At 48.4% G+C, this 17,366-nt stretch overlaps 1 protein-coding gene across 3 annotated transcripts; it reads right to left on the reverse strand.

Annotated features, from left to right (window-relative positions):
• LOC108551759 (uncharacterized) lies at positions 1-17,192 on the reverse strand. 3 transcript variants are annotated; one of them, XM_017906017.1, is made up of 3 exons: positions 16,367-17,192; positions 2,081-2,436; positions 1-2,020 (listed from the first exon to the last, which is right to left on the reverse strand). In XM_017906017.1, the coding sequence occupies exons 2-3, from the start codon at positions 2,414-2,416 to the stop codon at positions 1,073-1,075; spliced, it is 1,284 nt and encodes a 427-aa protein (XP_017761506.1). In that variant the 5' UTR covers positions 2,417-2,436; positions 16,367-17,192; the 3' UTR covers positions 1-1,072. The 3 variants fall into 3 exon arrangements, with proteins under 3 accessions (XP_017761506.1, XP_017761505.1, XP_017761507.1); XM_017906016.1 differs by having other exon boundaries at positions 1-2,436; XM_017906018.1 differs by lacking the exon at positions 16,367-17,192 and adding an exon at positions 13,930-14,077 and having other exon boundaries at positions 1-2,436.
• Between the last annotated feature and the right edge of the window lie 174 nt (positions 17,193-17,366).

Genomic DNA, 17,366 nt, shown 5'->3' on the forward strand with positions numbered 1-17,366 from the left:
TTTTTTTTTTTTTTTTCACGGAGAGAAACTCGGGACCCGCTAATTAGAAGACCTTCGAAGTCATTAATTCTAGCATACCTTCCTTTCCTTTTCTCGAAATTTAATAATCGTGCGACGCGCACGTGTAATGTTATTCGAATTTTCGCCCAACGAGGATAAATAAAAACGAATCGTCCGAAGATCTTCGAGTTAACGAGCTGATTTCCCTGCCCGTTAAGGACGATACGAATCGAATATCGAGCCTTGAAGTTATTCGAACGTTGCTCGGGTATAGTGCACAATAGCCAACAAACGCTCGACCCGATTAGCCGCTGCACGACTTTTCGAATCAGCAAAATGATCTCGCTAGTGACAACAATGATAATAATAATTAAACGAAAGTAGCCTAAGAAAGTCTTACAGTATAAGTTACTTATAACCTAGGATGTCGCATCATCCTTATCCTCTAACTCATCGTTACGATACCGTGGGACAGTGTCAGGGGTGCCCCATTGAAATGGCGCGCCCCGATCAACAGAAAAAAACGCACCCGACAGTCGATTCGACCGATCCTCGCATTTCACCGAATAAAATCGAATAATTTCCTCCTCCCGATTAAACTATCGTGCCATTCTTTCCACACGTCTCGTCTAGTCGATCTCTAACAGTTAACTGATAAGAAAACCGTGTATGATTTGTTTCACGCGACATTGGCCGATACCAAAGTACACGCGGATGCAATACTGCAAAGTCGGTAATAGCCGTTCTAGAAAATGTACACTTCCATCCCTCACCGGCCCCTTATCACCCCTCCGCCCCCCGTTTGACGTGGATCCATCACGAAAGAACGAAATTAAGCGACGATCACCCGACTGCTACTTCCTTACTTCCTACAACAACTAACCATGGTCGCATACGTTGGAACGTTGGCGCACACGATCGAGTAGTCTTTTCTAACCCCGGTGTCCGACCCGAGGATTCGTCGTCGTCTTGGTCGTGGTCGCGTTCAACCTGGTACAGCTTAAGATGTAACGTGTTGGATAGTCGGCGCGCTCGCTCCAAGAAAGCCACGAAGAGGACACGCTGGTCCCTTTCACGGACCATTGACGGTGGCGTTGGCGGGCAACGAGTGACCCGTGACCAGACTGCTCTCCGCTGGTTTCCCGATGCGGAGTATCGACTGAAGGGAGGCAACTTCGGAGGCGAGACGGTCCAGCCTCGACTTCACCTCCCTCTCGCTCTCAGGAACGGTGGACACACTTGGACCGGTCCATTCGGCCCCCAAGGAAATGCCCGAGTCGCGTTCGTCGCTGGAACCTTCGTTGTCCCATGGCGGAGACGCCCTAGGTCCTGGCTCTTGCTTGATACCCTGCAGCGCTAGTAGCGCGCTGGCCGCATCCTTGTCGCCGATGCGGGACTTGTGCCTCAGCTTGTGAGGCAGACTGTTGTTAGCTGCTGGATTCTGCGAGCTGACCACCAACTGTGGTCCCTCGTCTCCGCTTCCCGATGACAGCTCGAATGGCGACTGGGCACGTCGTCCACGCGACAGGTTGAGAGCGCTCGTCGTGTCGAGATGCATCGCGGGGTGAGAATAGGGATATTGAAAGCTCTCGGTTTCGGGGTACGTGGTGGTTTCCGGGACGTAAAGCTGTGCCGGTGACCTCGGCGATCGTGCACCGCTGACTGGCTGATGGATCACCGAGGTGTGCACGGGACTCGGGGTTCTGGCGTACAGGAGTGCCGCCGAGGCTGGTAGTTTCGCCCTCTTGACGCTGATGGGCGGTTCTGCGGGCAGCGCCGCGAGCACGTGTTCCGTGCTGATCACGGACTCGCCGCATATGCCAAACTTATCCCGTATCGCCTCGAGCTGCGCCTTCAGGATGTGGTTTTCCTTGCTCAGCTCCATTACTCGCTGCTCGAGCACCATGTCGTTGAAGCGCCTCTTCTCTCGAGACCGTTTGGCCGCCTCGTTGTTGCGTCTCCTGCGGTCCCAGTAGCTGTCGTCCTTCTTGTTGTCCGGAATGAACTCCCGTTGCTTGCGCTGAGAAAATAGCTCTTTTCTGATGTCGAAGTTCGGGGGGAAATTTTCTGGGTGTGTCACCTGTTGGGCGTCGTGGTGGAGGTGTGGCGGCTGCTGCTGCTGCTGCGTCTGTTGCTGCTGCTGCTGATGATGATGGTGGTGTTGCGGTGGTTGCTGCTGCGGTGGCGGCGGTTGGTGTTGGGGTTGATGCTGGTGTTGCTGTTGCTGCTGTAGTGTCAGCGGGGCACCATGATGCGCCGGATGCGTCAGCGGTGGCAACGGTCCATGGGCATCGTGGCCGTGGGCACCGTGACCGGCGTGCGCCATTGTGTGGGTGGCCGGCATATTGCTGTTCAGACACGCGGTCTCACCATTGATGGGCGATCCACTCTGACGGGCGACAATTTCTGCCACCATAATTTGTCTTCTTAGTACATCTGCGAAGGAAAAACGGGTTGCGAATTAGCAAGCGAAAGAAACCATTGCTGATAGGGGGTCAACGATTGCGCATTGGAAACCGGGCGAATAGGAAGTTTGGCGTGGAACGCGCGCGAATTAATCTGGCGGAATTAATAAGATCGTGAGTTATGCTGGCGGTTTAAGTGTCAGATAGCAAGGAGAACGATTCTCGAGTCAACACACGGGACGACGAGTTTATTAACGGCGGTGACGAAAGTAGCGCTGCGTGCCAAACGATCGCGATGACGAAGAGCATAGCCTGGTGACATGACAGCCTAGTCACGGACCACGAGAATAGACCAGGATGCGAGTGTATTTACGTTTAATAATTCTCCGTTTCCGATGAGTCTGCACCTTTTCGCAGCTTCGACATTGTCGCTCGTAAACGGGAATGCACCGAAAATGGCGAATACCTCGCGGTGTTATTCGAACTGGCGTTGTTTGCCTCTTTCGGACCAGACGACCTTCCAGCTTTTCAATCAGGAACGTTTATTAATCCAAAGTGACGCAAACCCGTGGTCTAGCGAGCACGTTTGCGATCCTAGCCACGTACGAAATGTAGTCCTTGTGCGGTAGTGTCACGCAACAGCCGAGTGACGGACAATTACGAAAGAAGGTCGCGCGATACGGAATCAGGAAGAAGGAAAACAATCTCCAGAGATTTCTACCGATAGCTGACCTCCTATGCCGCGATTTTTCCGTGATCGTTGATTACGCATGCCGTTGTATAGATTACGATCCATACCGATCGCGTACAATAGCCTTCCTTTCCGGATTCGAACCGGCGGAACTCTAATTCGATCGACCGCGATTCGCGACGTGACTCAATGTAATCATTCCTTCCTCGTGACACACCGCGTAATAACTATAACAGAGGCCGTATTAGAACCGTAATCAAACCGTGCTGGCTAATCCGATGACGCACACTTACGAAAACCGATCGTCATAGCTGATACAACGTGGAACAACACTTGGACGGTAATTACAATTTCCTGGAACGATTGTTCATTCATCTGGCTAATCACTCGTATCACGCGTCTTCGAAATGCACGTATAACCAAGGTAACTTGTTCTTAGCCTAATTAGAGACTCCTAGCCGATCGATCTTCCGCCATGCATACGTACACCGATCGATTTAAATAAAGCGCAAGTAGCTCGGGCTATTATACTCTTTGTTCTACTGACCAAGTCGAACGGTCGGCTTAACGCGGAGTTATCTCTGCTATATAGCACATGTACTTGGTTACAATGTTTCTTATCTACGGAAGCAAACACTGCGAAAAGAAAAATCACGGAGGTAAGAGAACAGTTGCCAAGTAGCATAGTCACGCGCCGTTAAGTGTACGTTCAAGGTGCACACTCTGTATACATCAGGAGTCCATTTGTATTCGCTGAGCGTGCACCGAAGATCATTGCCTTAACGCCGTGTTTGCACAGTGAGCGCGTTAAATCGTTTATACAGCGATTCCCGATGCCAGCGGCGTGCTGCAGATACGCCGCATATTTCGGGCCCTCGAGGACGATCGTTTTGTCGAACACTCGTGGGCGTGGCGACAGGAGATCATGCTCAACAACAGGGAGAGTATCTTCTCTCGTAAAGCTTCGTGACCGTTATACGGGAGAGTGGCACGGGGCGGCCAAAGGTGAAGAATTCCGAGAGATCGAGAGACGTGCTCGCACTGCCAACAATACCGGTCCGGGCAACGTCGAGCAGAAGTCGCAAAATAGCCTTGGGTAAGGTCGGGCTGTTCCCCAAGGTCGAAGGTGTCAGTGAACCTATCGGCGAACGTTGCTCGTCGAAAATTTGCCAACCCTCTTTTCGAATTAATATCCAATCGTTCGAATAAACCGATCGATACGTACTTGTCATTCAAATTCTCGACGTTTGCCGCTCGAATGGTGGTCATTCTATGCTAGTCAATTGCACTGTTATTTTAGACACTTTGTTACGATTAGGGCTATTTCGAATTTGTTTGTATTTATTTAGATCGTCTAAATTTGGAATTTAAAGTCTGACAAGTATTTTTTAATGATCCTTGACAATGTATAAAAGCAGCTCATTTGATTTTGGTGGTGCGCGACGCCTGACCGTTCCCGCCAGTTCCGTTGCAAATGGCGAAGTTCGTGCAACGTTTGCGATATTAAAACGCTCGCGATGTAACGATGACATACGCGTGAGCTTCGCCCCGGGCACGCGGCACAATTATGTAAGTGCTCGTGCGATCGTTTCCGCAGATCGGTCGTCATGTGCTCAAGAACTACGCGACCAATTCTCGTAACGTGTTAATTGGGTGCGATAAACGTCGAGAGCGATAACGTTTGATTTAACAATTTTGTTATAATTTATTGGAAAGGATATAAGACTGGTTTTTGCGATAATCCACGACCTACGGACAGTAATCGTGTCTATTGAATTATCGATCTTGCGTATCCGCCTATTTATACAATAACATACATACTTCGAAGCAATTAGGAATAATTTGTTTCTACGTTTGCTCGTTAAAATGCTCGGACGTTTTCGTGTCGTGACTATCGTTGGGAAATATACGAGTATTAATCCGAGCACGAGGTGATACTTATGTAAGAAAGCACGTGTGTCTGTGCAAAACGTGCCACGTGCTACAGAGACGCTATTGGTCGTTTATGGATTACATCGTGGAAACACTTATTTATCCAATCGTCAGCATTTATAACACGAAAACGATGTTCGGATTTCAAAACTACGTACATGTGCACTGGTTAAACGGAAATACAACGTATATTTCGTTCCTTAAACGATTATACCTTACGAGAACACGTATCAATGTCATTCGAGTCAAAAATAAGGTTAGATATAATTCCCTTTATGAATCACATGTTATTTTCGAATATTTGTAATTGAAATCAACTACGTAATTCGTTTTCGTAAGAAACGTACGATTTGAAATTCGCGCTTGTGACGTCACCTAGAGCGACGCGCGCATCTTTCGATAATCGAAATTCGAAGGGTCCAATTTCGATAATCGAAGACGCGCCAGTTCTCGCGATGTAATTTCTAACGGTTACGACGCTACCGCGTTCCTTCCGCGAAACGAATCGAAAAAATGATCTTACCCCCGAATATTCGTTCGAATCGTTTGCATTTTGTGTTCGTGAAGTGCACGCGAGTGAAATTTAGTTCACAGTGTACGTGTTTATTGTGTGGAGAAGAAATAAAGCAATACATATTTCCCCATGATATTATCTGCCGTCAAGTATGACTATAAATAGGTACGTATCATCGTGCTTTTCCCAATTATTCACGCTTCCGTATTTTTTAATCTATTTTGCGATCGTTCGTTATTTTCTTCTACCTGTCAACCTCGAGAAATTTTTTCTCTCATACTCGATACCTTAACTGCGCACATTTCCCGGCATAAACGTTTTTTCTTCGCATAATTAATCTTTTTAGGGGTTTTTATTAATCCTTCATATTGGTTTAACCCTAATTGGTAACAAAATACGCGACTCGAAGAGGCTAGGGTATCGAACTTGTAACGCAATACGAGCAAGCGAGATGATGTGTTCGCGTGTGCAAGAAAGAGCGAGAGAGAAACCGAAACGGCAAGCTTGTGAATTAACCGTTGAAGCACGCGGGCAGAGAGTTACGTAAGGGTCTCGTTGCATCGTGTACGCGTGCGTTTCCTCTATCCACGTGCTACACGCGTTCGTTAGAAGTGAATGTCAGCCGCTTATATCGCGGAAGCCCCTTGCCATCCCGGTAAATATGTCGACGTGTACGTGGATCTCTTCTAATCACGTACTTCTGGCCGAGAAACGTGCTTCAATGACCTCGCACAGCCGTAGTTTTACAATCTGCCGAGGCTGCCGTGTGTCTTTCCATCTATCGATTATGTATCTTGTACCCTTAAATTATCTCCGTGTTGGCTGCGTCATGGTTAGTTAGAAACTGTTCCACTCGATGCTTCTGGGAAACACGATCAATATCGACGTTTCATAACGTAGGAACTCAGTCAATTATGATCTCTGCGCTTCGCATCTCGAGACAATCTTCCGATATTTCTCGCCAGAGGGCAGTGACAAAAATTCGAAAGAAAGACACGTCGGAGACCTCGATGGCACTATAGACACCGTGCATAAGTCGGTCGCGTATATAGCCTGCGCATATCATATTACATTTTACATCGCAACTTTGTAGTTCAGCTTCGTGCCACTTTCAGCTGCCACTTGCAGATTTCTAAAGTCTTTGGACTATTTTTTCCCCGCTATTGTTGGAATTCTTTGTTTTCTTAGAAGATCGGGAAGTTCTCTGCGTAATTGTACGTGTATATAGCCTCTAAAGTATGGAAATTTTTCAATTACTATTTTACCGCATCATGCTAAAATGGAATATTTATGATTGCTATATTACTCCCGGCGTGGTGATTATTACACCACCATATTATAATGTGGATTTATCATCATCCTCATTAACGTCTGAACGAGATTTGTTTCAACTACGTGAAGTGGTATGAACTGGACGAAATTCCCCAGAAATTAGTGACTACTAGTGGAATACTAATTGACCGCGGATTGGACGTCATCATAGTTTATATGGTAGCTATTCGACCAATGGCTAAATATTTTTCGTAATTTACGATTGAAGGTTTTGAGAACGCATCTTATAAAGCATTCGTGGAAATTCATTTGACACAAAAATGCGCGCGCACACGCAAGCACCCACCCATCCTTCCCGCGATCGCGACAAATGACACTTAACATGAAACAGTGTTTGGTTACGGTACTAGCAAATGTCCCGCGGAACTTTGTACTCTAATCGCTCGATAAGATGCATACAGTATATATGTATATAATGATACACTTTTTACTGAGTTTAAATCTAAACTATACACGTGACTGTACTAATTATTGCAAATATTATTTTTACTGATCTACGCAATGTTGAGGTTAGGTGTAAAAATTTCTACACTCGAATGAGTAAATTGATAGGTACTTTATAAAATTAGGGCTCGAGATTTCAATTAGAATCAAAGTACTGATTAACCCAAACTAATTTTCTATTAAAAAAAAAAAAAAAAAAAGAAACAGTACCGGCAAACAGAAATATAAGGAGGAAATATTCAGAACGATAGGGTGCCGAGTTCAGTAAATGGGTTCTTAATTTTCATTTCAACACCGGGAGGTGTATAGTCGAGACACGAAGCCCGCTCGAAATTGAGCAATCACCTGGAATTTCACTCGCGAAGTTACGTATACATGGTCTTGCGTGACTCACATCGTCGCAGCCAGTTCTATCGATCCGACGATTTTTGCTAGAATAGAAAACATCGCCCACATAAAATTTCTGTCGTGACGAAATGCATGTAGACACGCCGCACGCCAACCTACGTATTGTTCTCTACCGGTAGTATACGCGTAATTTCTCGAAACGATTACAAATAACTCTCATTGAATCACCGAATTTTCCGTCCACGTAATACGAATCCACGAAACGCTCGCTGCTGTGTTTTGAAACCGAGCCCACATGCACTTCCGCCTGACGTATCTTTTTAATTTCGTTTAATTTCGTGGCGTAACCGATCATGCATATTCTGTAGCAAAACGTGTTTCATCATGCTGTAACGTCGTTTTGGTTTATTGCAGATGAACGAGGAAATTACTTTTCCATTCCTATATCACCGGTAATCGAGCATCTCTCTTCTACTGCTGCTACTTCGAGGAACCGAATCACTCGGCTCGGATACACGACACGTTCTCGGTGAGTCATATTTAGCCATTACATGTTTCTTTATGTGTATATTAGCGTGCACTAACGGGAGCCGAAGAGCTCGAACGCGTGACGCGGCCGTGTGTATGGAAGTACAGACGAACGCGCACGCACGTGCGCGCATGTACCAGGAACGTAGCGCGAGGGACGAGGTTGTCGCCCCTTTCTCGTGAAACTGGAAAATTTATCGGGAGTAACGAACACGCGCGCCGCGCCGGCCACCCTAAAACTTTACGACCCCTCGTAAACGTTGGCGAACGATTCGTTAGAGCATAATGGACGTGGGGATCGGTATTCTAAACGCGAAATTATCGAACAGTCGAGGAATCGGGATCGGAATAATTTTGCAATCTTAGCGGTGGTACAGAATTTCCTCGAACGATCGATAAAAGTAGCAAAAGTCGACTGCCCTAGTGAGAAAACGGTAATTATAAACGCGGGAACGTAGCGAAACTAGTATTCCGTTGCGCAAACTGTCCTGTAACGCGAAGATCGTATCGATAGACCGTAGGATTGTGTGCGTAACTTTCGTTCTATGCTCGGGGTCAATATTTCTCCATGGAGATAATAATAGCGAACCCTTGGCGCGCGTCACGCACACACGAAATAATTACGTAGTATTGGGCAAGCGTTGGAATTGATCCGACCGGCGTGAGTTACGTTAAACGCCATTACTCCTCCCTTCTTCGAGTTCCCTGACAATCACGCTTCCACGGAACAATAATGTTACCGTGATGCTCGTAAAAGGCGAAACGATGTTAACGCGTGTAGCATAGATTCTCCCGTACCTCCCAGAGAGGTTTTCCGAGTGGGATGTTGCAATTGACGAGTAAACAAAAGTAGATTTCACTATTGACTCAACGATGGTATACCTTAGATATCAAATGTCCCGATGCGATCCAACGTGATAGAGCGCGGTCACCGACGCGCGATAATTTATCGACGGAGCGTGTCTTGAATCTACTGATATCTTCGAATCCGTGTTTTAGAGAAAACCAGATACCATCCGCGCGGACGACTGTTGCGATTTGATCGCGATCGGTAAACGGTAAGTCGTTTGGCGCGTGCGCAGACATCGCGGAGCCAGCGACGAATCGCGTGACGTAAGCGATGCACACGTGTTGCGCGCGCCGCGCGAATCACGTTTCACCTTTTGCTTAGGAGCATCGTGGACACGCGTTATCTGCTCGTGTGCCGCACGGAGAAAATAACGCGTTGAATTTGCGGTTTGATTCTCGAATTATAAATCGCAATTAGATCGATTCGCGTTTGTCACGTGCACCAGTCGACTCGTGTCGCTCGGTTGCGCAACGTGACACTAGCCCAGTAACTAATGACGCAATATAAAAGACAACACTATACATACACATAAATATACGAGCTGACGCACACCAGTGGGTAAATGCGCGAGATTTTTACGAGTAAACGTGGTTACCGATCAGAAAGGTTTCCGTTATGGTTTCTTTCGGTCCCACCTACGATTGTTGCAAGTAAATTCGATTCGACGGAAAATCCATAAATACGTGGCGCGCTGTTTCCCGGAGCGCTATTAATAACGCGCGATGACTTGGTCAAATGGCCACGATGAATGATTCTACGACGCAGTTGCATAATTTCCCGTGTCTTTTTCCCGATTTGTGAATTCTTCTCGCTTTCGACATATCCTAAACAGCCAAGTCAGTGTGTCATGTTTTGTAAACTATGCAGGATTATCAAGTTCCATATGACATATTAACAGATAACACTATAAATAGGGAAAAAGTCATGGCTAGGAAAATAACAACGGGGACCGTTTATCTACTGGCTGTTTCTGCGTGTCTATTAGAAAAACACGAGAACCATCCATCTAAATTTTTGTTTCGCCGATTGTGCGGTCAACTTATCGCGTTACGTGGTTCAGTGGCAATCACGAGTATCTGACTAATTCTTTCGAAGCGGAGAAACAATTATGCGTACCGGAGACACGGGTTTCGTTGTCACGCGTGAACGTGTAGAGTCGCAGTGCTTGCGCAATGGCGGCCGGCCGCGCACGTGGCCCGTCCACATCGGTCTCGTTCCCGAACAAATATACGTGTAGCTGTTGATAGTTTCCTTTTTTTTTCTCGGAACATACACAGCACGCCCTCATCTCTCGTTTCTCGTCATAAATTTTCCAATTACGTTCAGAAAAATTCGTCGTTAACCGTGGCGAAAGCGGAAGAAATTTAAATTGACGCAGTCGAATCGCGCGAATTTACGCGTCGCCTAGATGGCGCTAGTGCGGTCGGTCTCGTTAATAATCTCGAGCGGTCGAACTGTAAATTCCGCGTGACGAGGGACGATCCGTTGACCCGACGCCAACTAGGCATTTGTTTTTCCACTGACGCCAGCTTTTCGGGGAACATGGCGCGCAACTGCAATGAACGGCCGCCATTATGCTTCGCGGAAATTTATTCGCGCGGTGTTTCACGGTCCCTGCCACGTTACTCTTTCGCCGAAATCGTTGCACGCCGGATCTAGCGAGAAATCACGGACCGTTCGACATTGATCCAGTCCCTGGCCAAGTTTACGACCGAAGGGACGGAAACAGTTGCTGTATAAACAGACAGCCGACGTTTCCAAACTAGATAACGCTATATACGTGACTCACGATCAGCTGTTACACGGACTATTTCAAAATTCCTCGTTTCCTCGTATTCTATGAAAAATAGAATATACAGCGGCCAAAAAAATAAAAAATTTTTTAATTTATACGAAACTCGGCGAGCATGTACTTCGTAACAGATTGTACGTACAGTCTTTTTTCTTACGTAACGTCACTCTAAGCAGATGAAATCAGCAATTGAATTTTCAGTGTCCTTCTATTCTATTATGAAAAAAGTTCCGAGAGATTATAATCAGAGCGTGAAAAAATTCCGAAACTTTGAGGGTCTATTTGACTCGTTTAAAAAGACGTCCCATCTATAAAAAAAAATCGTTTCATTATGCTCTACATGCACGCAAACTTTCGTCAAAACTTTCCGATTAGATAATACCTTTTTTTAACCCACTTTTATATATGCATATGTGAAAAGATCCTTCCGGTGATATTAATACGCGAACACTTGGCGCGTACGGGATAATGAATTAGCAGGAAAAGCAGAGAGATGGGATCGGGTAGTTGGAGAGGGTTAAACCCATTATCGTCCTTTGTCGAACCCCTACACGCGCATTGTTCCCGCGTGACCGCGTCCTTTTCTTCTAGCTGCTCCAAATTGTCTCAACTCGGCCGCGTGACGCACGGTTATGTAACGACAAAAGCACGCTGTTCTCCGTAACGCAGTGACGGTGCGCGCAATGTACCGAATGCTAAGGCTATAGCGCACCATCCCCCACCATGCCGTCCGCACCTTTCTTTGTCTTCCATTCTTTCTCTGTCCCGTTCGGACTTTCAAGCCACACCCCCCACCGCCCCCCCCCACCGCGGAGCGTCTTAAGGACACGACCGTTATCCGTCCCATTACCCTGAAACTGGACACGCGAGTTACCAAATTCCTCGTGTTCAACGATGTGTCGATCGCCGCGTTTCTCGGACGTCATTCCTCCTACCGTTTTTCTTCCACCTCGTAGGAATCTCTGGGATATGCCAGTCGATTTACAGTTGTAGACACGTTTCGTCCGGCGTGCGGGATCGTTACGTAATATTTGAGCGGAGGCGTGTTCGAAATCCTTTCATTCAGTCGGCGCGTGCTTATCGGCGGAGAATCTGCCGAGATAGGTAACACCGGAAGCCTCGATTTTCGATGATTCTCGGAACCACATATAGGCGATGTTCGCGAGACTCCGACGGGATCAGCATACGCGCCATTCCTCCTCGCTGCTCGCATATCGTGGAAGGTTGCAGGAATCTTTTTCGCGGGACATTTTTAGAGGTTAGGAAGTCCGTAGGCAGCCGGTATTTAAACAAGAAACGCTGAGGGGGACGACAGAGGGGAGCGCGAGCGTTCCAAAAATGCGGGGATAGAAACGCGCGCGGGCCTGAAATAGTTCTCGGAGTACGTCGAACTTTAAGTACAGTACATAAAGGCACGTGCACAATGCCAGCCACTCGATACGGCTCGGCCGTGCGTGTTACGATTGCGGTCAGCGCTCACGTAACAGCCGACCGCTGATACCGTTATCGGACCGACACAGGCATTTCGAACCGGTCTCCGATTTCGTTTCCCGCTCATTATGCAATTGGCCCGCGATAACGCGACCGCCAACCGAAAAGCAAAAAAGGAGAACGCGCCACACGCACCGGCACCCCTTCCTCTTATCTCCCCACTCTGTCCCTCTCTTGCTTTCGTGTTTTCCCCATTGTTCACGCCCCGATACGTTGCCGCGAGCATCCTGTTCGATTTCCGACGCGCTTCGTTTATGTACAGTTAAACGAAACGGTTTACCCTAGCGACGTCTACGCGTATAATATCGTCCACGTCGGTGAAATGATCTTGAAATCTCAGCACGAGTTGAGGTTAGGTTGCACGGCGAGTCGGAACGGGAGTCTGGGGAATTATACAATAGCTAGATAAACGTGCAACGAACCGAAAGTAGGAGCGCAGTCGTTGATCGATTCGGTAAGTCGGCTGAATTTATTTCCCAATAGAGTGTTACGAGAAATCGGGTTCTCTTTGTTCAAATCGCAACCGGCCGGACGAGATCGTTTAATTGCCTTTATTATTCCATAGACGTCACGCGGAATCGACCCGCCGCGTGTATCTCACTCTCGTAGCCTTTACTTTCGACGACACACCGCGGCAACCTTGAATCTCACCATTCGGTTATTTTTGTCTCGTGATAATTTCGCGGCCCATTTTCAGCACGCGCGAGCACAGTTTTCTTCGTTATCTTCGGCGTGCAAACAATAAGGAAAACGGCGGTATCAATAAATATAGCCGCGGGCAGGCAATGCCAAAGTACAAAGAGCGTTTAGGTTATGTCATTTCTTGTAATTGCCTGTTATCTGAATTTTCACACGTCCCACGTGAGCATCACCGAACGGCTGGTCGCGTTTCTCGTCCGGCGACACGTGACCTGAGGTAACGTGTTGCCCGTTTGCGAATACGTTTCTCTGCCGAGCCGCGCGCGCAGTTACGTAACGTACACGTGGAACGGTTACCGATGACGAACGAACGAACGTTCGTGCGCCGTAGGGTTCCTTCGATCGCGTACGATCGCGCGAGTTTCACAGGGCATCTCGAATCTTCACGGGAAACGCGACGCCGATAGGGAGGAGAGTGGCCCGAGTGGGCGTTTCGACTGATAAACAATGCGAGACCGGCTTAAGAAATAACACGCGCCGTGCGTGATGCAACTGGCGGTGCATAGCATAGAAATGCTCGCGCAATTCGCGCGCGCAGGCTCGCCGGCTCTAGGCTAGCGCGCGCGCCACCTCTCTCTCCGTTCTTCTATGGCTGCTCTCTCGCCACGTGACTCCTACACGTGCACGCCGTGTTATGCTAGACCATTCACCTTCGTTGCATAATAGAAACGCGAAAAGGTCATCGGGAACAACGGAGCCTGATATTTCCTAATATGATTGATAAACCGCCAGCTCGATCACGCCGATCGGCTAACGAGACCCGATCGCAACCATTTTGTTGATTTTTACGCCTTTTAGAAATCGCTGCACGCGTTTCTGATAATTCGTACCATCGATTCCGCGAAATCGGTATATGACCGACCGATTGCAGCGACGCACGCGGGGATAAAATTTTTTGGTTACCTGGTCGATAAAATCGGTTCGAGAATCCCGGCGTAGTTCTCGCAGCGCGAAATTTTCTTCGAACTTCGCGTGATCGATGAACGACCGATGACGCAATGCACAGTCCGCAATATCTGAGACGGCTACCACTTATACACACGCACAGACGTATCGCGTTCTAACCGTACACCGACACAGAAGAAACCGTATCGGCAGGGGAATACTACTCGACGATTCGTAGCTGGCTATGCATACGCTAGTACTGCGCCCGCGCGCCACTATGCACGCGAATATAATACCTCCGCGTCATGCATTTCCGCGAACCGTAGATACCGCTAATCCGGATTGATGTGACACCAAACAATCTAGATCGACCGACGGAGATAACGAGCCGTTGCACAATGCGAACCCACTAAGTCCTCCGGACTGACTTCGTCGATATCATTCGATATTACACCGACGAGATATCCTTCGGAAATTTTACAAGGCGCGACCTCGCGAGAGAAGCAGTCGCCGCGAATCGACGTATACCTATGGATGGTAATGACCCCCAGATTCCCCCGATTGCGTCACGCCACGACGTGATTCTCCGCAAACAGATTCAAGGGGTTGCGACGATCGCGGGCCGCGTCGATAAATAGACTGGTCGATAATATCGACGCAGTTACCGATAACGCAAATGCAACAAGGTGTAACGTTTTGAATATTTTTCTCAAATCCAACATCGTTTCTCGATCAAAACGAAAGTTTCGATAACCTAGCATACACAGTTACGTTTATAGTTTCGAGATATACCTTTATACCGTAGAATCGGAAATCTTCTAGATGAAATCTCTATTTAAAATTAATCACGATTTATCCGATGCGTTGGAGATAACATTGTTAACCTGCATTATCGATATTCACCGATAACGGTGCAACATCGTGCAATTTCGAATCGCTTCGACTACGAGCCTGATAGAACGATGCCAGAACAAATGCATCGGGTCGAAACGCGAAAAACTCGTCGATCGAACCGAACCTCCGTTACTTAACCACTTTTCGTTCCCGCTGCTACCCTTGCCGCCGATATTCGTGACCGCCTTTAAACGACTCGCGTTCGACCGAACAGAAGCCAGCCGCGTATCTCGGTACACGTGCGTGCCCTTCGCTCCAAGTCCGTGAAGCTTATTGCACACACGCTTTACGCTACGACGAGGTTGAGAGTTCTGCAAATTAGGCCGTGGCCCACTTCGGCCACGATAGAGAGAAGGTGGCGGTGGCGGCGGCAGCGGCGGCCGCGGGAGGAGAGTAGTGGGATCGATCGAGGATGGGGGGATATACAGAGCGCAAAACACGGCCGAGAAGGGGGCTCTGGCGGAGCAGTTCCCGTTTCAAACGAACGTCGCGACCGATCGAGTGGTCTTCGAGATGACGCGTCCCACGTGCGAGGCTCGGGCCACGCGCAATTATTCCAATTTCATATTTCCATCCATGATTCTCGTTTAATCGTTTTCTCGCACCAGGTGCGTATCTACGGGGGGGAAAGGGGCCCTTAGAAAATTAATTGGAAACGAACCATACTATCCGTATTCTCCGCGCTGCACGTACAGATAAGGATCAGAGTCCTCTTCGCTTCGTCACGAATGACGCAACGATCGCTGCCGCGTTGCTCACGCGTTGCACGAGACTTTCGTAAGCGCAGTCTTTCCTCGCTTCACTCGCCGCTACGTTGCCCCGTCGATCGGAACGTTCCGACGCGTCACGATTACTCGATCTTACAGCAATTCCATTTCTTCTTCTTTTTTTTTTTTCTCTTTTCTTTCTCTTTCTGATTGACCGATCGATCTTCGGGATCGATAACGCGATAAGATAGGTCGAATCGATCGGAACGAAAACAATGAGTTTATTGCGCCCGCGAATTGCAGTCAGACGTTGCGTCACCCGAATCGTTCTCGAAGGTCAGAGTCTGCGGGCACTCAGGGTCGTTTGTATCTCCGACGGAGATCGATAATCGTGATCCGCGATCGATTCGCCGTTTTGTTGTTCCACCTGGCATTAAAAATATCGCGTGTCGCGTTCCATCGAAAGTTCACTCGGACGATCGGTAACGTTCCGCGCATTCGATTCTCGAAATCGGAAATCGGCGTCGATCGGAGCACGTACCGCGATAGTTACTTCCAACGAGTTTTAGTTCAAAGTCCTGACGCGTGACAAGTTGCCAGCAGATAACGTTCTGTTCTACAAATTATTACAAGGCCGGCTCGCGCGTAATCACGAGTATTCGTTTCCGCTTTGGGAAAAACAACCGAGCCATCGCGATCTGATCGAGATCGATCGCGACGCAATCACCGCACCTGCGTTGCTTTTCGACGAAAAATCGGTAGAAAATCGGCGAAAGATCGGCAAGAAATCGGTGGAAAATCGGTAGTGAAATCGGTGGGAAAAATTAGCCGATCGCGCGATCGGGTGTACTCACCAATTTTGAAAGATTCTGTCGAGCACGATCGAACGACGGAACAGCGATCCACTTTGCCACAGCGAGGTTAACGAAGGCAGACGGTGCGCTGCACTCGTCGATTGGCGAACTCGTTGTACAGTTTATCCGCGAGACACGGAGAGACAGTCACTGGCTCGGCGTGAAGTATCCCGTTCGTCGAACCAACGTAACGAGAGTCACCGTCATAATAACGCCTGTTATCGCGGCTCGCGATCGAAACCGTTTCTCCCTCTTCTACGGGTAAATCCAAGCGAATCCTCCGAGAGTCGGCGGTATATGGTATATTTATGTGTCACACCAAACGGAGATGCAGTAGGAAAAAGTACGGAGGGAAAGAAAGTGTCGTCGGAACGTGTCAAAACGACGCGACGAAATGGTATCCGTTCCTCCGTGAAATCGTACAATTTCCTCTCCCCTCTGGATCCGATAGAACGAAAAGAAACGGCGGCACACGTCGAAGAAACCAACGAGAGCACTGAGTGTGTTTTCGCGTAAAAGCGCGAATGTAGATCTCGAATCGAAGACGCGAATCCAACCGAGTCTTCCTCGCCGGTGAACACGATGAACTTGAACTGTTGGCGAGCAGGTGACAGGGAGCTGCGTGTTACGGGTCTGTGTCAGCCCCTTACTGATCGTCCGATTACTACTTGGTCGAGATAGTACGATGTGTCTTCCGCGCAGAAACACACGTCCGATCGCTGCGGTGTCGGCCTGCAAACTGACTGCACGCTGCGTGAGACTCGCGACTGCCGTCTTGGCCCCAATGTCGTCTGGCTTCGAGTTTGATGCGAGAAGGCTGACGCGGTCACGTGTGTCAGTGTGTACGTGATCGTGTCTGCCGGCGGTACGCTTCGCTCGTGGTAGTGACGAGGTTTTTGGTGGGGGGGAGCACAGGTCCACCCGCCGGGGGAAGTTTATGCCTGGTTTATGCTCGGTTTATGTGCACTCCCCACCACCGCGCGATCCGCACACAGTGCCA

This window comes from Eufriesea mexicana, unplaced genomic scaffold, assembly GCF_001483705.2.
Source record: "Eufriesea mexicana isolate 0111107269 unplaced genomic scaffold, ASM148370v2 scaffold5017, whole genome shotgun sequence".
Lineage (NCBI taxonomy): Eukaryota > Metazoa > Arthropoda > Insecta > Hymenoptera > Apidae > Eufriesea > Eufriesea mexicana.

Bases quoted from the DNA above. Each gene is read 5' to 3' on its own strand.
- LOC108551759 (XM_017906016.1), bottom strand. From the start codon at position 2,416: ATGGTGGCAGAAATTGTCGCCCGTCAGAGTGGATCGCCCATCAATGGT.